Raw genomic sequence first — 25,841 nt, 5'->3', positions numbered from 1 at the left:
TTTTAGCACATTTTTGGCCAGAAGCACACAGGTTTAGTAGATAACCTCAACAATGACTGCTCTCTATTCACACTATTTCAGCTGGATTGAATGGGACTGGTACTGAACAGGCATGGCTTTAAAACTAAAGAAGCTGCTCGACTGAGGTGTTCTGTCTGCATTTGCCTACATGCAACTCAATAAAGCTTGGAGTTGGCCTAAACTTAGACTAGACCTCTGTTACATTCTGGCAGCCACAGGCATCTTCCAAACAATAAAATTGTTTTCTAACATCCCAGGCACACAGGCTGGTGACCATCTGGCAACCGCTGGTTTCTAGGGAAAAATAAGTATTCCCCAGCGAGTCTGCAAAAGCTTGGTGGCAGTCGCAAGGTGAAGCTGATCTTAAAGAAGTGTACGATGCTGCGTGCAAAAAACCTCCGTCCATTTGCTGCAGACCTGTTATGCACATTTTTCCTGGTATTGGGTCACAGTGGGGTCTTTAACCCTACGTGACTGAGGCGTATAAGATGCAGGGAGATTACATCATAGGAAATGCAGAATGCTTTATTCTTAGACGAGTTTTGGCGAAGGACGTGGTGATCAGAAGTGACGCGATTGCCACCATGTGTCTGTTTGTGTAATCCTTGTGTGCGAATAAGAGAAGTGCAGCATGTGACTGAGCTTCAACTGATGCAAATGAAAACCATGTGTAACCTATTTAGACACTCAACAGCTGCCACCTTTCTGCCCACATCCTTGTTGCCAGGCAGAATGCTGTTGCTCATCGTTCTTTGTCATTCAGCGGAGAACTCGCAATTATGGTGTAATGGCTATTATGGAACACAATAGGTCCAAGCAGGACTTCCCCTCTTTGGGAGTTTTTCTGCATTAATCAGCCTACAGGCCACCCAGCTGAAAGAGGGACGGGAAGTGTCCAGCTCGGAGAAACATAAAACATAAAGCCAGCTTGTTATTGAAACCTGCTGACTTAAAAACTTGATTGAATTAAAGAAGGAGATTAAAATAGTACATGGCATGGGGGGATGGATAGAAGAATTTGTAGATCAGCCTTTAAAAGAAAAGACAAAGTGGAATCAGATGCAGGAATTACCTTTGCATTTATATGGGTGAAATGTGAGCACTGGAGGATGGGAGAAGGCTGGAAGAGGCCGGGGCATTGTGGTGTGGTCTTTTGTTGGGCTTTGTGAAGTCATTTTGCAGACAGTGAAGAAAAGCTCTCCGGTTACACACACAGAAAAGAGGACTGTGGGGAAGAATTATGCTGAAGCATTTCTTTTCTCTTGCAGTCTGCAGTGTCAGCTGGGTAAAGAGAGAAAACATCAAATGTTGACCCACAGCTCAGGGTCTGACTTGTGAAGAGGACCCCAGAGATAAGCAGAGCAAGTAAAACAGATATTACACTAAAAATCCATTAGAAGAAACTAATCTTAAACACAAACAAACAAATAACACTTTTTCATGTTTATTGTGTTTTTAATGCCTTTCACCTAGATAAAGTTAATTTAAAATGAATGAAACACATCCTAAAAAAGAAAAAATCCCATCCCCCATTCCCTCATTGCCGTGTCCTGCTGTGTGTCTGGCTCACATGATGCAGTTGGAATTCCAGATGTTGTGCATGGAATTCTGCTCCATATCTGGCTTCCAAATGTGACTTAACCATCCTCACTCCTCCTTCATCTCCTCCCACAGCAATCCTCGTGACTTCTCTCTTAAGCTCCAAGTCTTCAAAACACTGCAGCGAGAAGTGGAGAAGAACGGGCGCCTAGAATCTCTTAAACACAATAGGAACAGAGCAAAAGTGCACAAAACCCCGTCGGTGCAAATCATAGCAAATCATAGAAGCGCTGCCTTCCCGGCTTCCACCCTCACCCACTCTTGTTCTGTTGCAGTCAGTCGTCTTTACGGCATGTCTCGTGTCTGTATGGCAGTTGTTCATTAGTGGAATCATTAAGGAGTGGGGAGACGCCTAGGCTTGCTGTTTGAGCGTTTATTGGCTCGTGTTGGATGGGGGTGCACATAAACACAGTGGATAATACACAAGTACAGGCATTTATAGTTTTTCAGAACATACATGAGTGCTTGTTTGTGCCAATGTGCTTGTCAGGATCTACATTAATCAAATTGTGAAACTACTTTTCCAACTTCAAAGTCTTGATAAGGAGTTTGGAGGACTTTGCACACTTTTCCTTGTCATCTTATACTTGCAGAGGCTATGTGGTCCTCATAAGAATAGAAATATACCCAAGAACACACACACATGCACACCCTCTCCCTCTAGCTATATAGTTAAGATATGTTTTCCTGCTGTGCAGCAACGGGTTTATACAGTCATCTTCATCCCTGTTTCTACTTAAGCTCTGGATCCAGTCCGTGTTTTCCAACCCAGTTTCTGGCTTGCCAGTTTCCGAGCCCCAGTAAAGCAGAGTGGTGCGGTCGGGGAACAAGAAAGCTGGAGGTCCGGGGAGACTGGGGAAGGCCAGATGCAAAACAGCAACGACCAATAGGATCAGTAAAGGTGAACAAGGCAGGTGAGAGAAAGATTTTATCAAAGTTTATCAAAGACTAAGTGAAGATCAAAGCACATGAAGCCTTTTGAAATTACTTTATTTTTGTATGAAAAGCTTATGAGTACACACACACACACACAGTTCTGATTGAGAAGGCTAGATGGTCATCATTATCACTGTCACTAATGTTATTATTATTATTGTTGTTAATCTAACCCCTGACTAGCAATGTAGCACCATGATTCGAAAAACTGTACAAAAGTAAGTACGATGACAAAAAGGAGTCATTTTCAGGTCTTCAATTTATTTTCATTTGAGATGGATTCAAGGTATAAAAAAAAAACAATCAAGTTTCAAGAATACATAACCCCATTTCCCCATTCACTGTTCCCACATGTATAAAATTAAGGCCACTTTCAAAACTGTATGTCACTGTCCAGCAGGACTTTTTAATGACAATATACAAAAAAAAACATTCTTTACATGGTGGACGACAACAACAATAATAGTAATAGTCATAATAGTAATGACAACATCATTTATAATAATATCAATAAAGACATTAATATAAAAAAAGAAAATACACTGTTGCATTTACTGCTTTACTCTGCAAGCTCATGTTTCCCTTTTATTGTCCCTGCTGGCTGCTGACATGTTGCTTTACCGGAAGATTAAGAAACACAGATGACTGTGCCGCCACGGTTTCCAGGATTTTGTGTTTAAGTGAGGGTGTGCAAATTAAAAAAAGGGCACTTGGCCGAGCGATGAAACAACGGCGTCTGCTTACGCACAGAAACATGCAGAAACTGATGTCATGAAGACGCAGGTTCGAAGTGGAAAATTCACGAGAACACAAACACTGACCACTGACAAAAACTAAAAATATGACATTGAAAAAGGCTAAAACAAACAGCAATGAGCTGGCGTCAGTAACCGCGAGAAGAGAGGCAGAGTCAGAAAGGAGAAAATTGGAAAGAGCTGAGTGGTTGAGAGATAGAGTCAAAGGAATCTGGAAGTGGTAAGAAGAGTTGAAAATGCAAGTCTGACAGTTTTCCTTCGGCTCTTTCTCCCGTTCCGTCTCTTTCTGTCCTGCTCCCTTATCTGCGTCGAACGTTCTCCACCGCGTTTTCTTCTTCTCTCGCCTTCTTTCTCTCCTCTCTTCTGCCCCTCCATCTCTAACTACACCTTGTCCAATAGAGATCGTTGGCAGTAGAGGAGTCGGCGGGGGGTACCGTAACGACGGAAAAACAGCAAGGCTGCCAACGTTGCGATCACACACACTACCAGAAACAGCGGCACAACAAACGCCGCTGCCCCGCTGCCACTATCTGTCTCAATAACTTTCACATCAATTTCCTCCTCCCTCTCAATCACCTTCTCCCTCTCTCTGTCCCTCTCTCTATCTCTAGTTCTGTCTCTGTCTTCCCTCTCTCTCTCCCTCTCTCTCTCTCTCTCCCGCTCCCTCTCCCTCTCTCGCTCCCTCTCTCTCTCCCTTTCCTTCTCCCTTTCCTTGTCCTTGTCATGTCCACCTCCGCCTCTTCCTCCGTCTGTCTTGGGGTCTTCATTGGGGCAGCCCATCCAGTCACGAAGGGCTGATTTGGGATATCCAGGCTCCACTCGCATCACCTGGTTGTTGAACTTCCAGTATTTGTTGGCTTTGTAGAAGTAGGTGTACGCTGAAGGGTGGAAGAAAGACGTGTAAGTAAAAACCAACATGTACCAATAACTATCCAGTCACAGTGAGATGTGATGAATAATCTAGATAATCTGACACATGCCACCCTTACCTTGATCTTTGCTCATGAAGGCTGACTTGATGTTATCAGGAACGCCCTGCCACACGCTAATAGTTTTCGGATAGCCATCGTCAACTGTCTGGGACGCTTCATTGAAACGGTAATAGCTAAACAGGAAACGAGAGGAGAGAAAAAAGAGAGATGGTGAACTGATGATTCGGCCAGTGCTAGAAACTCTCCTGTTTACCCACATAAACAGTTGTGGGTGGACTCTGGTTTTTCCAAAAAGACCTGACACTTATCTTGGACTTGTCTCAAACTAAATACATGACTCGGTTGGACTTGAGAACAGACATAGACTTGGGTTTCGTTTTGGATAGTTTTAAACTAGTTCAATTAAATGGAACCTGCCACAGATTACTTAGAACTTGAGTTTTCTTTGCTTTAAATGGTTCAGAACTTGGTGTTGATAGACTTGTTTGTGCCTACAGGACTTGAAGCTAGGCATTAGTCTTCAAACTGGTGTAGACCATTTGTAGTTGACTTGTGTAGAGTGACTCGACTTAACTTAAGAACTGTCCTTACAGACATTAACTAACTTTCTTGACTTGCTTTCTAATGTAAAAACTGCACAGCCACAGTCAGTGTTGTGTCTGCAGACACTGCCGCTCAACTACCACGAACGACCGCGAGCTGAGGTCTTAGGAAAAGTGCAGTAACGTACGCAGCTATATTCACTTTATAATCCGACTACTACAATTCAACTGCCACATGTCATCCACTTTTTATACCCATGGAAAGGCTCAGCAAGCGTAACAGTTCCCTCAAGGTGAATTTTCTTGTTTAACTGAGAGGCAGATTTGGATTGGATGGTAAGTGTTTGAGTTTACATGTTTTAGCCTCATATGGTCAAAACATATCTTTTACTGGCGGTGATGTCAGGGGGAGTTTCCTTGTAATCACCTACTTTTGAAACTTCTGCATATGATAAACACACGCACACACAAAACGGACAATGACTAACTTGTTTCCTCGGAAGAAATAAGTCTGTCCAGTGGGGGTGTAGTAGAGAGCAGCGTCTATTCGATCTTTGGGAAGCCCTGTGCCCATCTCTTTAAGACTCCTGGGGTAGCCAGAGTCAAGAATTGATTCGGTGAACACCCAGTATCTGTCTCCTGTAGAGCAAGAAAACCAGAGAGATGTTTTTTTAATCTCATAATAATAGTAAAACTATTTCTTTGTGATATGTTAAAGCCAGACTTACCTTTAAAGAAAGCAAATTTCCCATCATCCCTTTCAAATGCAGCATTAATATGAGTGGGCAACCCCCTCCAAAAGTGACCAATTGGCATTGGGTATCCATCCAACACGTGGTTATTACGCACCCGCCAAAACCACTTATCCTGATAGGGGGGGAAAAAAGAAAGAAAATTCTCAGAAACTTACAAGATGACATAGACAACAAGATAACAATCTATAAATGATATCGCTATAAATGGCCCAAACTTTCTCCAGCAGCTTTTTACCTTGAACACAAACATTTCTCCCCTGAGGATGGCGATGGTGTCAAAGTGCCCATCGCAGATGTTGGGGCCGAAGTGAGGCTTGTCAGGTGAATGAGGGGGATCGGGGGGGTTGTAAGGTGAACGCGGTGTTACAGGTGGGGGCTGTGGACCTGAGCCTGACCCTTTGTGAGTAAGGACATCGAACATTTCTTTAAACGGCGAAGCTTTAACTTCAAAGCAGCAAAATAATCTGTTTTTATCCATCTTTGGAAAGCTGTTACTCATGCTGTAATTTACAATGTAATGTTTCAGGTTAGTCTTTTCCCTAGTGTAGAATGATGATGATTAATTGTGATTTGTACAAACCATAAAGCTGCTGTATGCCTCTGCGGTCATCATCTGGAAGCTGGAAGTTCTCAGTGTCCATCCACTGGTAGAACGGAGCCATGATGGCTGAGGGGTCGTTAGAGTGCTCGAGACCCATGGCGTGACCAAGTTCATGCACAGCAACGAGGAAAATATCATTCCCTGAAACAACATCGACAAGAAAAATTACAGTTTAACAACTTTTTTAAAATTAGGCCAAAGTGTTAGACATAAAGTGGGAGGATTTTGAGACAGAGTCCTAAAGGAGAATGAGGAAAAAGTGCTGTTTCCTTATTTTCAAGTGACTCAGAAGCACACAACTAGACACCAAGTAGTTAAAAATAAAATCATCAGCAGCTCATGTGAAGATGTGTTAGACTCGAGGAGCTGACGCTGCGGTTTGTGTCTGCTGCATTTTTGCACACAGGTGCTCACTGCCTGAAGTGTACAAACACAAGCTGGGGCCTGTCGCGGCTTAGGTCTTGCTTTTGACAGCAAAACAGAGTCAGAGAAGTCCCCTCCCAACATTTAAGTTTTTCTTGTGTCAGGTTTTGGGGAATTAGTCATCTATTGAAATTTCAGTTTCAACATGAAACTTTACCTAACAGGTCCCGGTTTCCAACTGTCCACGGCTCAGCCGAATCAAAGTGAGTGTCTCCACCGATGCCAATGCCAGGAAAATAGGCGTGTGCCAGGAATCCCCCCTCGCCATCAAATGGGCTGCTGTCACCGTGGAAACCCTCAGCAAAGAATATCATGATGTCAGCAAACTCCTCCACTTTGTCCCGTATGTAGCTGTAGGGAATTTCCCGGAAGCGAAGCGGGGTGACGCCCTCCCACACCTTGAAGGCCTTCCTGATGGCCTCGTAGGTCTCATACTCACCCACCTTTGGGGTGTAGTTCTGTATACTAAACAGTGTGTTAAAAAGGCGAGACAGTTAATTCCTTTTTACAGAGACATAATTGCAGGCTGCTTCATGTTCATTTCATAACTCTGTGACTTACGAGAAAGTGATCTCTGTCTTGGGCCACTTCAGGCCCTGGATGGCGTACCGCTTCCTCCTCAGGTTGCTCTTGAGCTCAGCACCAAACTTATCAGGGACCCCACAGCGCGGTCGCTTCATGGCCCTGCCAGACAGTAAGACACGCCGCGCTCATGACAACGTACGCTTAAATGTGCTTGAAAAAAACGACACTGCGTGATACTCACTTGACGGTGTCTGCGTCAAAGCTACCACTGACGGTGAGGCCATAGAACCTCTGCATGGCAGCGATGGCGGAGGAGATGGAGTTTGGGGAGCGAAGGGCATGGGTTCTCAAGTCCCCTGGGGGAAGGTAGCCATACTGTTGTAGCCATGACTGCAGTGGAAAACAGGATAAAAAAGGAAAACATGATGAGAAGTCTTGCACAATATAGTGAGGAAATTCTACTTTTAGCAAAGAAACAAAAATGAAAAACAGACACAAAAACACTCCGCACGTCACCTGAAAATGTTGATCATTGGTTCCTGGGAATATGAGAACAGGATGTTTTCCTGCGACTGCGATGAAAACACATTCCACGCCGACAGCAAGAATAAGCTCTTAAATAACTTCTCTCTGTGTTTTTGTATCTCGTAGCCAGAGGGAGCATCGTCACTTTCAAGCAACTGGCACGTCTCCATGTCGTGACTAAACACAAAAGCTATTCAACCATCAACACTGGACTCTCCAGTATGTGTGGACTGAAAGTAGAACTGGCCCGAGGAGCCAAAAAAAGCTTAAGACAAGGACGGCTCAGGTTTCATCCAAAACCCTGACACAGACACTGAATGAGGACACAGTTAAAGTGTCTCGTGTTAAACTCATGTTAGTCTGTACCTACATCAGTTCTAGCTAAAGTCATCGAGTTTGTACAATTCATAAATGAAAGCGTTTTTTTAAAGCATTTGGAGAGCATATTATGATGGTCACCGAGTTCTCTGGTGCTCCAAATCCCTCACTCTCAGCTAAACTTGACCTTATTTTCCCCTGGAAACCCATTTGCCTGCGGTGCTGGTTTGACATTTGGACCGGTGCCGACAGCTCTGCTACGCACCTCTCCCACACAGCTTCTCCTGAACTCCTTCCCTCTCAAGCAAGAGACAAAAAATAACACTGAGGCTATTGTGAGCGTGGTGGAAACCAAGACCCCTCTGATATTCTCCTGTACAGTGACTTTGTGAGCTTGTCCTGGCACGTTCAGGAAGCATTTTATGGTTTGGAGCTGCTAATGACTTTTGTCTTTGTTTGGCAGAGCCTGACGTGACTTTGCAGCTTAGCGGGATCTATTATTTCAACTGGATTCAGAATTATAGGCGCAGTTGCTGTAGAGTATGTGCAGAGAAGGACATTGGGAAAACAGAAGAGAAAAAGATAGGGAGTGTCCCAGGGTGAGACTCAGGCCTTGGGCAACCTCAGTCGAGGTCTCCAGTCAAGCAGTAAAGTCAGTCAGTAATTTAACTGGGAATTTCTTCCTCGTCGCATCCAAACCTCAAAGTCAAACTCTTCCCCCCACGTTCATGTCTCTGTCTTCGCCTCTTCACTCCACCCCTTCTCCTCTGCCTCATCCCTCTCTTATGGAAAACCCACAGACTTGAGGGTAAATACTCATGAACAACCACACCCTGAGCCACTCGATTATTGTTGTTAATGCCTATCTGCTGCTGCTAATGGATGTTAAACACAGTTAAAGCTAAATAAATCAACTCCCTTGTTTTAGAGTTTTCCACTGAAAATGTACAGTAAGTGAATGTGCTGACGTGGTTGTCCGACTCTGGGCTTTAGGTCGGTATTGACGCCCCTGATGTTCATTCAGCTTAACTGTTTGGCCCTGAGCTGAATGGCAGCTTTGGAGGAAGTCTGATCTCTGCCTCTCTGTCTGTCCTAGAGAGACATGGAGGTCTACGTGTTTAGACTTTACTCCTGAATGAGCCCTTTCTCTTCTTGACTCACCCATGGAGCTCCCATGGACACATAAAGAGTCACTGTTACAGCGCGGCTGCATGAGCGGGAAAAAGAGGAGCACAAGGAAGGAAAGATGAAGGCTAGTGGGATTTAGAGGTTGTAATTAACGGTCATAATGAAACGCCTGCAGTTTGCTGGGATAAACAAATAAAGGTTTGGCTTGTACCAGAGTCAAATACAACCATTAACAACTTGGATAATTTGCCACAAACCTAAGAGATTTTAAGGCCTGATTTGAGCTCAAAACCATATTCTTCCAGTTCACACATTCCCTGTTTTCTTTTCTACAAAAGGCCCAATTTTGTCCTCGGCTCAGTCAAAAGACTGCTGTTGAATGACACCGAACACTTGTTTTAACTTTAAGGCTCCCAAGCCTCATTCATAGGTCCCACAGGTGACTCTGACAAAGTCTTATTCACTGTCGCACCACGCTATTTTTGCCCACGGTAATAAGTGGAGCAACTAAAGCAGCAGCAGGAAGAGGAAGTGGTGAGTATTTAGAGAAGAATAAGAAAGGACAGTCTAAACGAATACAGTCTTTTGATGTGAAGCAGTGGTTTCCAACTGCCCCCCCCCCCCCCCACACACACACACACATCAACTTATTTACTACCAATGATTTCAAAGCTCAAATGATATCATGTTTCCTGTTCCTTTACTTGTTGTTAACTATGGAAAAACATGGAGGTGTGACAACTGACTTAGTGTTAGGCTGTCCATTTTAATAGATTTTACTACAATTTGAGTAATGAGCAATACTTTAAACTGATGCCTGGAAGCACTTGTGTTAAATGTAGTCATCACCCCTTGATATTTACCCATGCACTGAGTTTAAGTAGGGAGCAAAGGAACCTTGCCAGTCCAGCACTTTGATGTAAAGCTCACTCATGTGCAGCGACTGACTTTATTGTTTAATGGAAGACCTACAACAAGCAGACAATGTTTGCTGTGGATGTTTCTAGGCAGTGTGCTCATTTTGCATAGGATGAGGAGGAGAAGAAGAAGGCATAGCGAGTCAGTTGTTCCATTTGCTGAAGGCCAATGGAAAGAAACTCTGGTCAACAGCGATGGGAGTCCAACTGAGGCATGCTAAGTATAAAGCGCACACACAGGGCAAGAGAGCTCATCATTACATATCCACCCACTCCATCCAGAAAGCTGTGATATTCTGTCACATGTCATAAATGTATGAAATTATGACTCCCACTTTACGTGCAACAGCAGGTTACGGCGCCCGTGTGTACTTCAGGGAGTTTATTGTGGGTAGGATCCCTCCAAAACTTTATTAACTTTTTCTTTTTTCCTCTACTTTATAGGCATTTGCCCGCTATGCTCTTGACTCAGGAGGGCATTTACAACCTCTCTGACCCCTCTGGCCAACAGCTCCTGAGCACACACAAGCAGAAACCCCTTTGGTTGTGTGTAATCCCCCAGCTGGTGTCTATTAAACAACTTCTCTCTAGCCAACACCAGAAAGAGCCAATGACACAAGAGTGGAAAAATTCATCTCTGCCAGTGTCATTTGAGGAGCCAGTCAATCCCAGGAAAAAGGGAGAATTTTATCCTAAAAAAATTTGGCCTCTTTGTTTTAGTTTCAGGAAATGAGATGATGACTTTGAACATTACCTTATTTCCAGTTAACACCTTTCCCCAAGGAAAGACCACCCACTGCTGATTATTAAAACAATGGCTTCCTGGAAACAATGCACTCCTGCTTCCTCTAAACGACTAACAAGACTAGTCCAGCATGGGACTAGTATAAAGTTACCTGTGTAATTGTTCTCTTTGGAAACCGAGGGAGTGTGACATCCAGTACACTCCCACAGGATATGTGCATGACAACTATGATCTTTATCCTGTCTCGTACAGTTGGACAGTTGCTTCATTTTCCGTCTTTTCCAAAAAAGACTGCATCACTCCCATCTCCACAATAGCCCCCTTTCTGGTCTGCGACAGGCTCTTCAGTGTCCTCCCTGCCTCGCTTTCATCATCTCATTTCATGACAATTTCATGACAATTAGCTACGAGCTGAAGTCATTCTTTGTACTGAATGACCTCGGCATGCAGCCATTTCTGCAGATTCGAGCACAGGGGGAAAAAAAAGTTGCATGACTTCTTATTTTCCAAAGAAATAAAATAGGCAAGACATGTTCATCTAATTAATTGAAGTTCTTCACCGAAGCCCAGATGATCTGCAGCATTGCTCGCTTTAATTAAAGAGGCTTATTATGCTCTTCCTTATTTATTTATTTTATCCTGTTATAGCAGTGCATACTCATATTTAACAAGGCCAAAGTTTCAAATGATGAGGTCAGTGTTTAAACAGGTAATCCCAGTTGAGCAAAAGCTCAGACTGCTGTAAATACTGGGTTTCAAATTGGTTTTCTCCTCATGGTTCTTTATGATGTAATTGCCAGGGGATAACCCTAATATGGGCATTTCAGATACACAGCTGTTAGTCTGATTGACTAACAGTAAGTTAGTCAATCAGAAGAAAGCTGACTGAACAAGACAGAGTCCTTGGAGCTAAAAGTGACGTTTTTTCAGCAAGCAGATGAACTGGGTGACAAAAAAGACTGAGAATGTGAATTATTTTAAACTCGCAGTCGTGCAAAGTAACAATAGATCCAAAATAAAATATGGAGTTGGAAATCAACCTTCATACTAGTATTTTGAAATTATCAGGTCAAATATCCCCTTTATATCTGGCCTTTATCATACTTGTGGTTCACACCGGTAGCTAATGCACTTTTTATGAGAAAATTCTGCACCGTAGAGTATTGGCTGTTAAAATGTGCTGATATGAAAAAATTCCTTGAAATCTGCTTGCCTAAAAGGAGTTGACTTAACCACAAGCCCATCTTGACAAAATGTAATCAAATCTTTCCCAGAATAAGAAAATATTAATCACTTAGATTTACTGCTGCACAGCGTGCGTGTGTGGAATGAAAGAGAAATTATGAATTATGTAGGCGACACATTGTTTACATTTTTAGCAGTTTGGTCTAAATGTAGGTCAATTGAGTAACTTCGCTCCATTTTCTTCCACTGGCATAAAGCTGAGCTATAACTGCATTGGTCACAGGCAGGATACTTCAGGCGCCACTGTATGTAACAAAATATGAATTCTTTGATGTCCTGTGTGAGCAAGACCTTGCCCTATTTTTTCTAATGGCACTGAAGGAAGCAGGTGTGTAGGAGTATCATCACAAAGTCACTTCCTGGCACATTAACACAGAAGTTCCTAACTTTGCTCTGGCTATGGGATTTGAGAGCTACTGATTCTGCAAGAAGAACAGACCTAGTAGCCAGCGCTGTTATTGGAAGATATTGGAAAACCTTTAGTGCTCAGTCTGTTGTATTTTTCCACAGATGAGAAAGGGTGAGATGCTGCAGAACCTCTTTCTTTCTGTAACCCCCCCCCCCCCCCCCCCCCCGCTTTGGTGCTGTACTCAGACATAACTCAGGACATATGTCAACAATTACATCTCCCCATCCCTCAGTCCGTTCCCGCAAAAATTGCCTCAGTCTCTGCAGCGACCACAATACAATTGAATGCATTTCTTTTGCTCTGGCTCCGCTGCTTTTGCCCTCTCAGCATTTCTGTGTTTTCACGAGCGTTATCATCATTAAGGGCTGCTTCCTCTAACCCAGGGTCAGAGCCCATTTCCCATATCCCTGTGCCAACAACAGTCAGCTGCAGAAATTATTATTAGGATGCAAAGTTATAAAAAAGTCTGTATAGGAGCCATAAAAAAAAACAAGCTCCACACAAAATTGAAAGATGAATATAATAATAAACAAAAAAAATGCTATGTATTATTAACTCATAGATAGAAAAAGATCTCCTTAACTTTAATTATATGTCACATCTGTCTAACATTATTAACTGTTTTGCTTAATTTCTCAACTCTGAGTGTATTTATTGGCGATATACATGTTCCAAGTGTACATTATCGATGCCTTTATGGAGTATTCATCCAGTTTTAATCCTGTTTATATTTATCTAACTTTAATCGTTTAATGAGCATTTAAAACTTTATGCGGTTTTAGTCCTGCATTCTGCATGTTTTCCTCACCTCTGGATTGAATTGTCGCTCCGTCGCTCCCTGCGCGCTCAGCTCCCACACCACCGCCAGCAGCAGCAGCCGGGCTACCGATTTCAGCTTAGGTGCCATCAGTCAATTCTCAAAAAACTTAACAAACGAAGAAGATGTCCTCGGGAAGGTTGCGCGATTCTCTCTCTCTCTCTCTTTTGTCAGAACATTATCTGTGTGGGGGAGGGAAGCATCCCATGCGCAAAACTTTGGACTTCGCGCAAAACACACAAAAAACGGTTTCCCTGTGCAACCGGTTGCCAGGACGATTTAAACTATTAGACGTGTTTCTCGAACATGTACATTCTTCTCGTGTTTTGGTGAATTGGCAAGATTACAATCGGACGTTACTTGAAACGAGAACTGTGTAAAGGGGCTCTGGAGCCGCAAGCGGTGCGTACTTTATGTCCAAATTGAGCTTGCGGTCTGCTCCCGATGTTGCAGCCGACTTTGATGGAACTGTCTTTACTCCTCCTGTCCTATCTTTCTTGTCGGTTTATTTTGACCCCCTCTCTCCTCTGCAGACGTGGTAGTTGATAGCCTACTTTAGTTGGAAAGTAAAGTGAGTAATGTGAACCACCCCCCTCCGAAATAAGCCCGCCCCTTCAGAATCAACCGGATGACCCATCGGACTTGGCGCGGCTCCTCACTGGGACTAAAGCGTTAATGCGCCCTAAACTGTAGGAAACTTGTTGTTTGCAGAAGCGAGCAACTCAAGCGGTTCCAAATAAGGACAAAATACAAAAGTTTATCTGGGAATGTATTCAAGATTTTAGTTATTTTAGTGTGATCTGTCAGTACAGTCATCTGCTTCGCTTCCATGAATATATGTGATAATAACCGATCATCTATATCTGCCATCTGCCATCTCTTCAGCCAAAAGCAGCCTTTTCCCTAAAACCTTGTTTCAAGTCGAAGATAATAGACTATTATGTTGCTGCTTTTTAAGTCTTTTAATATTTAACAAATTAATTTTCTCAGATTTTTTATAAAGGGTGTTCAAAAAGTGCTCAAATGCACTGTAAACATCATAAAATAATTTAGCCACACAAAGCAGCAAACTGTGCTAAAAAGGGGGGGAATTGCGCCCTCCAGTGCGCTACTTGTACACATCCAAATGCCTTTTGTCTTGCATGCTTTTCTCATTTCTTTTTCTTTGTCCTCTGTTTTCCAAAGAGTGTTGCATTTGTTTCCTTTCATAACTGCAGTCTTGTTTAGTGTGCATAGTGTTAAATTCCTCTGTTTTTTCTTGGCGTTCATATAAGATACAATAATTAAACAGGAGCACTCAGACGGATTAAGGGCTTTACTAAAACGTTGATGTTTTAGGCTGATGTCAGCACTGGTAATATGGAAATCCCCAATAATGCCATCTGTATTGTTCCACAGATCATTTGTGCTGACGTCAGTATTGTTAATATAAATCGCTTATAAATCATTTTGTGTCATTGTAAAACGTGTAACATTGTGCTGTAAATATAAAGTTTTAAAGAGCTCAAACAAAGAAAGTGCTTGTAGTTAATATATTGCTTTAAAGTTTGGAAATTATCCTATGGAAACTGAAGTGTTTTCCTAATTCATGTGACCCTGACCTTTGACCTATGACCATGAAGCATTACATACTAAAATGGTGTATTTTGTTATCTTTTTCCTCATGACTGACAGAACTGGCTGAAATCTTTGGCTTCTAAAAGCTGTAAAGACCTGAAATTTTGTGATATAGTGCATGAAACATTATGGCGTCACTGTGACGTTGTAGGAATTTGAAAAATATAAAGTGTGTTGTACGGCTCTATCCATGCCCTTTCATATCGTATATTACTCAATATGGATTCTTGAAATTTATTTTCAAGGTTAACTTTGACCTTAGGTGCTAGAAATGAAGGTGAAGGTCAAATGCTTAGCCAACCTAGGTTCTCATGTCCCCCCTGGCCTAGTATATTGTTGTGAAGTTTGAAGATGATCCATAAAAAAGTTGTGTTTTATAGAGTTTTTACTGATTTTCAACATTTAATGTGAAGTTGACTTTGACCCAGTTTCCCCCTAAATTAAATCAGCTGGAGATTTTATTGGTCTGTAGCATCATACAAAATCTGAAAATAACATGTTGAAGACTGTGGATGCTAGAGTGCTAACAAACAGACAAACTGAACCGACTACATACTCCCTCCCTTTGGGGGAAGAACAAAACTGAACAATATATATTTTTTCCCAAATTAGTTTTTAATGTGGAGATACTGAAATAACAGCGTACAACAAACAGACATTGATTTATTATAGATTCTATACACAAACTTAAAGTTTTAGTAACTTTAGCAACTGAAAGGGTTTTACGGATAGTACTTTTGGACCAAACGACAATCATAATACTCACAAAGCTGAAGGGCAAGGGTCACACAAAGGATCGCGCCCTCACTGGGCTCACAAAAACTGCAGGTGTGCTTCTGGTTTGACGGGACAAGGTAGTGAAAAGGAAATCACAGCAGGAGCAAGTAGTTTTAAGAGCCACAGGACGGGGACAAAAGACTCCATATACACCCCCCCCTCCCTCCCCCCGTAACACATTCATATTGTTCACCTTGTTGACTTTTACAAAGCAAGATGTAGTTTTAGATCCAATAATTTGTTTACTCATCCTTATCAGCAAAATGATTCTCTTCATATGAAACACACATGGGTTGGCTGTAGTATTTTCCAAAATATTTTCTTTTGGTTGGCTCGAGTCTCCTTTGGTGTCAGATGGATGAGATTTGGTACATGCCACAACAGAACAAAAGTGTCTACATGTTTACAACACTACCAAAAATGGTTTAAACTGGTTATTGTAGCTTCATTTCCTATGACTCAAAGCCAGTAATATCAGATTTATCTATCTGAGCCTGTTGGGATGTTTAAACGTAATATGAATTATGACCCATTCAAACATTTCAAATTTTACTCTGTTAAGAACGTCAGACAGACAATGGTAGTTTCACTTTTTAACAAATCCAGCTATAACTGGGCTAATTTTGTTACTTTGAATACACACTTTTTTTATTTGCACTACAGCTGTCTCTTTTTTAATACAACAGGACCAAGCTGATTGACTCACAACTTTAAATATACAAACATATTATTCTGACTATCATTGACAGGCAACCTGAAATGTGTTAAGGAAGCAGTACTAATGATATGCCCGTACAGTTACACCAAGACGTAAACAACAATCAAAAACACCGTAACATTTACCAGCCAGTTACGGCTATGCGAGTTATGACCCTTCGCTGGACTCTTCCCCAGCTTCCTCGTGGGCTCTTGGATCCATCTGTGACAAAACAGGAGATTTTGATGATTCATTTTCTCCTCGGCCTGCAGTGGTTGGGTCATCAGTTGGCTCAGCGCTGGTGTTGAGGAATGCTTGATACTGGTTCCAGAAGCCTGCTGAGCTCCTAGTGGCTGGAATGTTTGAGGAAGTCATAGATGTAGAAGAAGGAAGTTGGTCAGTGGATGAACGGCGACTCCGGGCTGACGGACGTGATGTTTTGGATACCACGCCGTGATGCTTCATGTGCCCCTAAAAATGAATGGAGTTGAACGATTTTTATTTATAATCATCATCTTGTAAAGACAAATCTTAATAGAATTTGGGTAGGCTACAATTGCACAACAGAGTTAATTTTAGAGTCCATCTTAATTCAATTCAGTTTAATTCAATTTATTTAGTGCCAAATCACAACACCAGTCACCTCAGTGTGCTTTATATTGTACGGTAAAGCACTTGGTGACAGTGGGAATGAAAAACTCTCTTTTGTCTAGGACAAAATGCTCTGGTCAACACAGTAATTGTGCCAACATAACTACACATCTTATTGATATAAATGATGGAACTTGTTCCTTACCTTCAGCCCACTGCGACTGGCGTACTCTTTTCCACACTCAGCACAGCAGTAGGTCTTCTTCTCAGGACGAGACATCGGAGACGGGAGGGTTGGAGCAAGGTTGATGGGGCCAGAAGCATCCAGTATTGAACTTGAGCCGAATCCACTTATGCCATCTGCCCGTTCTTCCCTCCCATATGAACTAAAATGAAAGCTTTGACGTGTCTCTCTTACAAAAGTGGCTGTTTTCTGGGGTTCGCCTCTTACTTCTGCTCCAGTGGTGTCTGTATCCTCCAAAGCTGACGTCAGCTTGGGTTCTCCTTCTGGCACAGTTGCTTGGTCTTGCTTTGGTGTTGTGGGTGGAGATGAGAGCTCTTTATCTTTATTTATGGGCTCTGGTGATTGGGGCCTTGGAGAGACTGGGTCTGATTCCAAGGTTGTTGTCGTATTACCGTCACAAAGATTGGGGTTAGAGGTGGTGCTGGGACAGGTGTAGGAAAAGGGATCATCGAGAGCAGGTGTGCTTTGCAAGTCCTCTACGTTTGATTTGGAGCCAAGGAAGGCATCGGAAGAGGTAGATACTTCATCCTCTCCGCAGTCCATCTCAGTAGCAGTAGGTGATTCTGTGGTTTTGGTAACACTGGAAGTAAATGGTGAAGGGGTAGATTTTGGAAGATTGAAACCAACCGTGGCTTGTGGAACTTGGTTGTCTTCGCCAGTTGGTGAAGCTTGATCTGTCTGCTGGGATGCTGGCAAAGGGACACTGACAGTAAGCACAGGGGGGTCTGCACTGCCTGGTGGTGAAGTCTGTGTGGTGGGATTCATAAAGGGGTCAGGGCTAAGGTCAGAGGGGGGAATGTGGTCTGGGCTGGAGGGTGCAGACTTGCCTGGATTTTGAGTGAACTCAGCTGATTTCATAGTGTCAGAGGCAGGGACAGAGGCAACTGTTGCAGTATTAACTTGTTGAGTTGGAACTATGCTCTTTGAATGGCCTGCGAGGGGAGGTGTATTACTTGAAGTAGCATTTGGGTCAGTGCACTGGGACTGAGATTGTACCAAGGATATGGCTTTAGAGTCTGCTGGCATCTCATGTGCAGAATCCTCTGTGCCATCTGGAGGCAATTGTCCACCAAGGTGCATACGGATGTGGTGCTGAAGCACGAGAGCATTAGTGAACTTACGTTGGCACAGTGGGCAAGAGTTCTGTACACGTGCATTGGGGGGCCGGGCATGATGGGTGGCAATATGGGATCGCAGACTACCTTTGGTAGAGAAGGATCGTCCACATATCTTACATGGAAAAGGCCGTTCTCCGAGGTGTGTGGCCTGGTGCAGCCGCAATGCTCTGGGGCAGCTCAGCACTCGTAGACACACCCCACACTGATTGGATGTAAGGTTACCAGCTGGATCTGTAATCAGTGATGGTAACATGCCTCCTGCCATGGCACTTGCTCCATTGGCACCCATGCCTAGGGCAGCTACCATTTCGCGAGTGAAGTTTGAAACCGAAGCAGTAACAAGGCTAGAGGACAGTGGAGATGCCATGACATATGTGGTAGAATTGCTGGCATTTGTGAAACTACTGTTTGCTGAAGTTGCTAAAGAGGTAGTGGTACTGCCAGATAACATTTCCATCACAGAATTGGAAGTATTGGAAGAACTCCATGGAGAAGAGGAAGGTCGAGGGGCCTTCTCTAGCTTCTCGACCAGCCTTTGCAGCTTAGAGGTTTCCGATGTAGGAGTGGGGGCTATGGAGGAAGGCAGGGAAGATGCATTGGTAGTTGTGGGTGGACCTGTGACTTTAGGAAAAGAAGAGAAAGGAAAGGAATGCTGGGAATGGCTTGAAGAAGCATGTTGGTGGGAGCCTGGAGCAGAAGGTAAAGGGGTGCGGAGCAAGCCCAAAGCTGGATGGTTGTAGAGGGATGAGTGTGCAGCTGGGGTAGAAGAAGGTGTGGAGACAGTTGGGAAAAGAAGCTTAGGTAGGTGGGCTAGCTGGGAATAGGCAGCTGGGGAAAGCACTGGGGCATGGGGAGGAGTGTTTTCATCAAAGTGATGCTGCTTGGCACCCTTGAATAATCCTGTGATGGCAGAAGATGAGGACAAGGAAGGGTTTGAGAGAAGGGAGGTTGCGAGAGATGAGGTGGAGGAAGACGATGAGGAGGATGAGTTGGATGAGCCAGTTGTGATAGATGCTGCAGCAGCTACCACTGCAGCTCTGTTAAATTGCAGGAGAGAGTGGGAAATCAATGCTAGATCAACACTCGGGGGCAGGGGTAGGGAAGATGGGGTTGACCCTCCAGAAGCCCCTAGTGGTAGCCCAGTACTAGAACCACTGATTTCCAAACTGTCTCCAGATGTTTCATCCTCAGCCCTATTTTTTCGCTTCTTCTGTATCGTATTCATGGCACTAGTACTGCTTCCGCTGCTCATGTTTTGTCCCATATCCGATCCCGCAGTAGTCCCTAATGCAATCCCAAACAAAGACGGTGGCAGAAGTGACAGCGAAAGCTCGGGGTTTTGTTCTCTGTGCCGTAGGAAATGAACTTTGAGGTTACCTCGTGTAGTGAAGCGGCTGAGGCAGACTGGGCACTGGTAGGGTCGTTCCCCCGTGTGTGAGCGGAGATGTATCTGCAGGGCTGAATCACTGCTGAACATTTTTCCACAAAAGCGACAGGCATGCTGGAGACGGCCAACAGTGTTGTTGGAACTGGATGCAGAAGAAGATTCTCCTCCGTTAGAAGCAGATTGCAGAGCATGTTGTGAGTTTGGGACTATAGGTACTGATGTGGGGAGGGGTGTGTTAAGGAAGGAGAGACCACTGTGCCCGCTCACTGAAGTAGTATTTGGAGACTTCTCATGAAGATACCGACTGGGTAGAGCTAATGACAGTGCTAGCGGATAGGTGGAGGAAGCCACTGTGGTGGCAACAGAGGAAGAATTCAAGGGAGCTGATGAGCGAGAGCTCCCCCTTGTGAGACCATGAGCACCAGCTGCCCCACCTGTTTCCTCCATCTGCACCTTGTTAGGCTGCAGGATTTGAGACAAGGAGGTGCACTGCTGTGTGGGCTTGTTGACTGCTTGGGAGGGAAGCAGGGAGGAGAAACATGCTAGAAGAGGAGCCATAGAGGTGGAAGGCTGAGATGCAGTTGGCTGGGTTATTGGACTAGATGCCCTTTTACTGCCTTCCAGGCAGAGCTGAGGCACAGAAGGGAGAAGATGTTGGGCAGGTGTGTCTATGCTATAGGATGCTCCACCAAGGCGTAGGACCTGTCTACAGATCTCCTCTGTTATCTGCATCTGGTGAATTTGTCTTTGCTGCAACACCCGAAGCTCCTCCAGGATCAAAGCTATGCTCAGCTGGGTCCTAGAAGGTGCACCCGAAGCAGATGACACTCCAGGGCTTGGGGTAGGTGTAACAGGACTCGGAGGGCCTTCGGGCACACGACTGGGGCTTCCAGGGTGTGGTGGAGGACATAGAGAAGCAGAGGATGAGGAGGAGGAAGAAGAGGTTGTGGTGGTGGCTGATAGTCCCAGCTTGGGAGAGGCCATTTGTGAGCTTCTGGGAGGGTAGTTAACAGCACTTACGAAAGCTGCGGAATTGCTGGCAAACAACTTGAAGCCAGGTGAGAATTGTATGTGGGATGTGAGAGGGGAGTAAGGGAAGTCTGATGAAAGGGAGGGCTGTAGGTCTTTGAGAGGCTGCTGGTGGGGCTTTATCGGTGAACAAGGTAGGGATTGACCCTCAGTAAGTTGAGAGGCGATCTGAGAGCCCTTGAGAGATGAACAGAGGGTAAGGGGCAGCTGGGAGCTTTGAGGAGAAGACAAAGAGCACAAAGTAGAATCCGTGATAAATGAAAAGAAGTGTGACTTCAGTGCCGTGGTGTCATCTGCAGGTATTGAAAAAAGGAAAAAAGGAAAAGAAATTTAGGTGGCTACTTCACGTGAAGGGTATGAAAAAACAAATGGTCTGTAGGAGGTGAATTTTGGCCTTAGGGGTTAATTTCCAGCCAACTAAACTAAATGTTTTTTCCTGTTCTCTTTGTGCTGCTTCTTTACTGCTGTCTGCACACAGACACACATGCTTGCACACAAACACACACATGCACTCAGAATATACTACTCACCCGCAGAGGAGACCACCTTGTTTCCAGGGAAACACACATAAGACCTCCACTTCCCTAAAATAAAATAAGACGCAATCTTTCATCTATGCCTTTCTTTCTTTCTTCCTCCATTCAGTCTGTCTTACTGAAGAGCCCATCCCCCACTGGCCCAGTAGGGGTGTCAAGAGTTAGTTCTTAGTCAAGTACTGAACACTTTGCAGGGTATCTGACTGGCTAGTAAAACTGACTTTAAACAGTTGGGGGTCCCATTCCTGATAGGCCAGCCAGAGGAAGAGTTTGTCGTGCAAGCAAAACAAAAAGGCCATGACAGACATGACGACTCAGCAAATATGTTCTGCAAGCAAACTCCGTAACACTTTGTATACTCGCGTGCACCCAAATGCATACAGAACTTCCTGCTGTTAGCTCAACAGCTACAATTTTGTGACACAATGGGGTCCCTATTCCTGTAACTGAAGTGGACAAGCGGACACAAATACACACAACTGTGTCTACACACACACGCGCGCGCCTTCACATACACGTCTTCGTGGCCATGTTCATGCTTCAGTGGCTAGCAACAAAGCTGAATGGGGACAATGGGCTGCTGCAGTTAGAACACCTTATACGGTGCCCCACAAAGTTTCTTTTTCCTTGACCTTCTCGTGCTCACGTCTTTGCTTCAAACCCTAACCCTTTTCGTAGCACACGCCTTCAGATTCACCTTGGATTGTTTTTCAGTGATACTGCTTTCGATTTATTGTGTTTTTCTGAAATGTGGGTGGTCTGTGTCTTTGAAACTGGCAGTGTGAGAGGAGTGAAGATACTTGGGTTTAATAGGGCCAAGGAAGCAGCTTAAGGCTTAGACCTGCACAGAAGGAATTAAAGCGTCTGCACTCAAATTATTCCAGCAAGCCATTTTCTTAGCACAATGCTATAACATGCACATTTAACTTTGGTTAGACTTTTAGCGCAAATGAACTCAAGTCAAACACTTAAATTGAATGAATAAAAGGCTGATTAAGAGTAAATGATTACATCTCTGTCAACAAAACTTAAAATATAAACAGTAAAAACATATCTGAAGTCCCAAAGAAGATAATGGTAATGTTAATTCAAACTGTAAATGTACATCCTAAATAAGCACTACATTTTAATGTACGTGCACGTGTCCACTATTAAAAGGCACAAATCGCATACTAAGAAAAGGCTACGTCTCCTATACTACGGCATCCAATGTGAATATCGTCTTACTTATTATTGATCATTGTTCTATTGATTTATATAGTCTATGTCTCACCATGCTCAAGTTTCCGACAGGCACCCAGGGTCAGGCTCATAAGCTGCTGGGGTCGTTTCTGTTTCCGACGGGACATGCTTCAACAGGATGGGACCGACGCAGGGGCGCATTGGCCAACACACAACTTTTACTCTGTCTCCCTGCGCACTGAAAAAAGCAGGTAACTAAATTACTTAGACAAAAAAAAAATGAAAGAAAAAAATAATTAAATAAATAAGACAAACTACAGTATGGGTTCCAAAAATCTGACACCGGGTGATCCGGTTCGATTAGACTTAATAAAGTGGCTCCACGTTGGTGGCATTGTGGAGAAGAGGGGGGGAATACAAGAACCAAAGAGGCATGTGTGACAGTTTCTCTCAACAAGTCTTTCTATTCTGAAAACACGGCGTTGGCCCTCCTTCTCTGGACACACACACACACTCGCACACACGCATACACACAGCTCACTTGTTCATCCACTACTTTGCATTCAAATGGCGAGTGAACACCCCATCTTTTGAGCCGAGAGTCCACCGCTTCTGTTCGGTAAACCCTTACACATTTACGCACAAGTTCATCACATTATGAGTCCTCCCCGAGCTGTCGATTGTTAAAACGTAAAAGCTAATAGTGCGCAAGGAAGGAAGAAATCCGCTAAAACCTTGTTTCCCGAGAGTATAAATCAAACGCATCCTGTCACGGGGCGTGTTGTCGAACACCGTCACTTCAAAGTGTGCGTGGGCTGTGTCCCCCCCTCCCGACGCCTCCAACAACAGCCTCCCGCGTGAGCTCGGTGAAACAGAGCGCCTGAAATCAGGTGAAATTTGCAACAATGACGTCGAGGGAGCGCAGCTGAGTGAACATCACCCTCTCCGAGCCTCTCCAACACATAAGGCCACTGACTGGAGACACAATGCTCCCTTTTCAAACCTCATCACGGCTGCTTAGCACGTGGAGTTGGAAAAAAACACAGCCATGGTGAGGAGAAAAATACATTTTCCACTTGGGCCCCGTGACAGTCCCCCACCCAAAGAGCATCCACCTTCTTCCCTCTCTTACTGGGGCTTGGGCAGAATAATAATGGAGCCAAAAATCTAAATCAGTAATTAATACGGGTAATAACCATCCACTAATCTGACGTTCTTAACAGCAAGATTATATTGGGCAAAAGGCTCTCTGTCCAAACCAGGCAGTGATTTCGGAATATTGTAGGGATTAAAAAGGAAATCATTTGGCTAATAACCTACGTGTCATTGTGTAATCGCTGGTGTTTTGTAAAAGAGAATGAAGCCATAACTCTAATAGCAGACAAACAATCAAAGCGGATAATATCATCGCTTTTAACCTGGTCTCCATCATTCCAACAAGACCTTCTTATTCTTCTTAATATTAGTATGATTTTCGTGCCATCTCGCTAGTTTGATCGCGTATACAAAGGCTGAACGCGCGCGTGTGTGTATGTGAGCACCAGTGTTTGGAAACCAAGCTCAAAATCTGGCCCTGAGATGCGCGTCCCCGCTACTGTACGGCGACCTGTTGCACGCCACGCGCGTTCCTACATCATAACAAGTTATGATTCATAAATATTATGACTTCTCCGGAAAAAAATGCAGTCCCGGATGTGCATTTCCCCCACAGGCCGCGCGTCGCCGACACAAGCCCGTTAAATATAACACAAAGAAAACTTACCATGTTCGAAACGATGAATTTTTGGCAGCGATATTGTGTAATGACAGGAGAGAGAGAGGGAGAGAGAGAGAGAGTGGGGAAGCCGGGGAGCTTGTGTTGGGAAAGATCGGCTCCGTCTCTCAGCCGGGACACTGGCGCAGCATTTTCCTATTCACTGCCAGGGATGCGCAGTCACACAGCCGCATTTTTTTCAATTATTTATCTCCGTAGAAAACCGCGTTCTTTCTCTTATGACAAAGGGTTATTATGCCTGAGTGTGTTCACCCAGAGTCCAGGGTCAGGAGCGAAAGCAGGACCGGTGCAGATAGCCGTAGCCTGCTCGCTACAAGGGGAGGATTATGTTTTTTTCCCCCCCTTGGCCGTAGATTACGTGTCGCTCTTCCTCCCCTCTTTGTATTTGTTGGGGCCTGCTCCTGTCCGGCCTGTCTGCGCTAGCTGCGGTACTGTCTGTCTGTCTGCTAAGCTGGCTCGGTGTCTGTCTCCCTGTCTCTTATAATTAATGGCCCTCGCCGCCAGACGGTCCTTAGGGAAACTGTGACCACGGTTACCTCCACATTGGCTCTCAGTGTGCATGTCACATAGGAGTGCAGGCCCGGGAGCGCGCACACCTCTGATGCAGACATGAATCCATGTAGGATTTAAGATTTGCGCGGGTGACAGAGGTTCCCATTGATAAAAAATAACAACCACTACTGAGTCATAGTATTAACCTCCTAGGACCTGGCGTCCACATATGTGGACATTACATTTTGGGTTATTTAGACCAAAATACTCAATTTTGCTCTACAGGGGCCTGATATCTACTTACGAGGACATTATACTGCTACTGTTCTATCGAAATTTTAAACGAATATCCTCATATGTGGCTCTCATTTTTCTTAGAGACAAAAATTAGGTAAAAAAATAAAAATCTGGTAATTCTTTGTTTTTACAATCATTGGGTCCCAATATGCCCAAATATCAAAGAGAAATTAAAAATGCATGCAGTGGAAGAGTTTTTAGGTCTTAGGAGGATAATGATTTCTTTTTTTTCTTTTTCAAGGTTAGATATCTCTGTAGATGTAGTCCACAGACTAATGTTGTATTGAATTATCAAAAAAAGAAAAAGTGAGCAGCCCACTTGAGCCACTCTATCATTATATTTTGTTCATTTTGGAGACAATAATGTGAAAATCAGTAGAAGTAAGTGATGATATAAAGAAAAATTCTACTCTCCTCCAGAGTATTTACAGGCAATTTATCTTTCTTTGGTGACCCCTATGAGAAAATATGAATGATTCCCCGGTCTGTTCATGCACCGCTTATAGTAATGTTAAACAGTGTAAAAAGCTTCTGCTGTGAGTTTCTTTGTGCATTACAACACTTATTTTGTCAGCTAATGATGTAGTTGTGCCAGCAGCCTCATTTTTTATTTGTATTACTGTCATGATATTGATTATTGTCTTATCTTAACTCATAAGAATGTCCCCCTATAAGCAGACAGGTGCGGTGGTTTGTGTGCTACAGCAATAAAGCCACTAGGTGTCTCTCAAAGACATGTTAAAAAAGAATACCAGTGCTACGTAATTAGATACTGAACGAGTTTACAATATCTTTTTAATCACAACATTAACTACCAAAGTGGTCAGTATGCGTATTTTAAAGGAATGCTAGAAAATCCAACTCAAAACTCAAAAACAAAACAGAAACAAAGAAACACTCAAAATTG

At 43.8% G+C, this 25,841-nt stretch overlaps 2 protein-coding genes across 4 annotated transcripts; both read right to left on the bottom strand.

Moving 5' to 3' along the window:
- Positions 1 to 2,830: 2,830 nt before the first annotated feature.
- Positions 2,831 to 13,766, bottom strand: mmp14b (matrix metallopeptidase 14b (membrane-inserted)). The gene is made up of 10 exons (XM_085139803.1): positions 13,185 to 13,766; positions 7,331 to 7,479; positions 7,126 to 7,248; positions 6,722 to 7,029; positions 6,121 to 6,282; positions 5,776 to 5,936; positions 5,514 to 5,652; positions 5,274 to 5,424; positions 4,301 to 4,416; positions 2,831 to 4,189 (listed from the first exon to the last, which is right to left on the bottom strand). Exons 1-10 carry the CDS (start codon positions 13,281 to 13,283, stop codon positions 3,693 to 3,695), a joined length of 1,905 nt encoding a protein of 634 aa, XP_084995929.1. The 5' UTR covers positions 13,284 to 13,766; the 3' UTR covers positions 2,831 to 3,692.
- A 1,640-nt stretch (positions 13,767 to 15,406) lies between these two features.
- Positions 15,407 to 24,729, bottom strand: sall2 (spalt-like transcription factor 2). 3 transcript variants are annotated; one of them, XM_085139799.1, is made up of 4 exons: positions 24,134 to 24,729; positions 22,463 to 22,609; positions 17,081 to 20,946; positions 15,407 to 16,755 (listed from the first exon to the last, which is right to left on the bottom strand). In XM_085139799.1, exons 2-4 carry the CDS (start codon positions 22,536 to 22,538, stop codon positions 16,453 to 16,455), a joined length of 4,245 nt encoding a protein of 1,414 aa, XP_084995925.1. In that variant the 5' UTR covers positions 22,539 to 22,609; positions 24,134 to 24,729; the 3' UTR covers positions 15,407 to 16,452. The 3 variants fall into 3 exon arrangements, with proteins under 3 accessions (XP_084995925.1, XP_084995927.1, XP_084995926.1); XM_085139801.1 differs by having other exon boundaries at positions 21,200 to 24,729; XM_085139800.1 differs by lacking the exon at positions 22,463 to 22,609 and having other exon boundaries at positions 24,134 to 24,282.
- Between the last annotated feature and the right edge of the window lie 1,112 nt (positions 24,730 to 25,841).

Source organism: Neolamprologus multifasciatus, chromosome 18 (genome assembly GCF_963576455.1).
Source record: "Neolamprologus multifasciatus chromosome 18, fNeoMul1.2, whole genome shotgun sequence".
In the NCBI taxonomy this organism is placed as follows: Eukaryota; Metazoa; Chordata; class Actinopteri; order Cichliformes; family Cichlidae; genus Neolamprologus; species Neolamprologus multifasciatus.
This window is presented reverse-complemented; position numbering and strand designations above follow the sequence as displayed.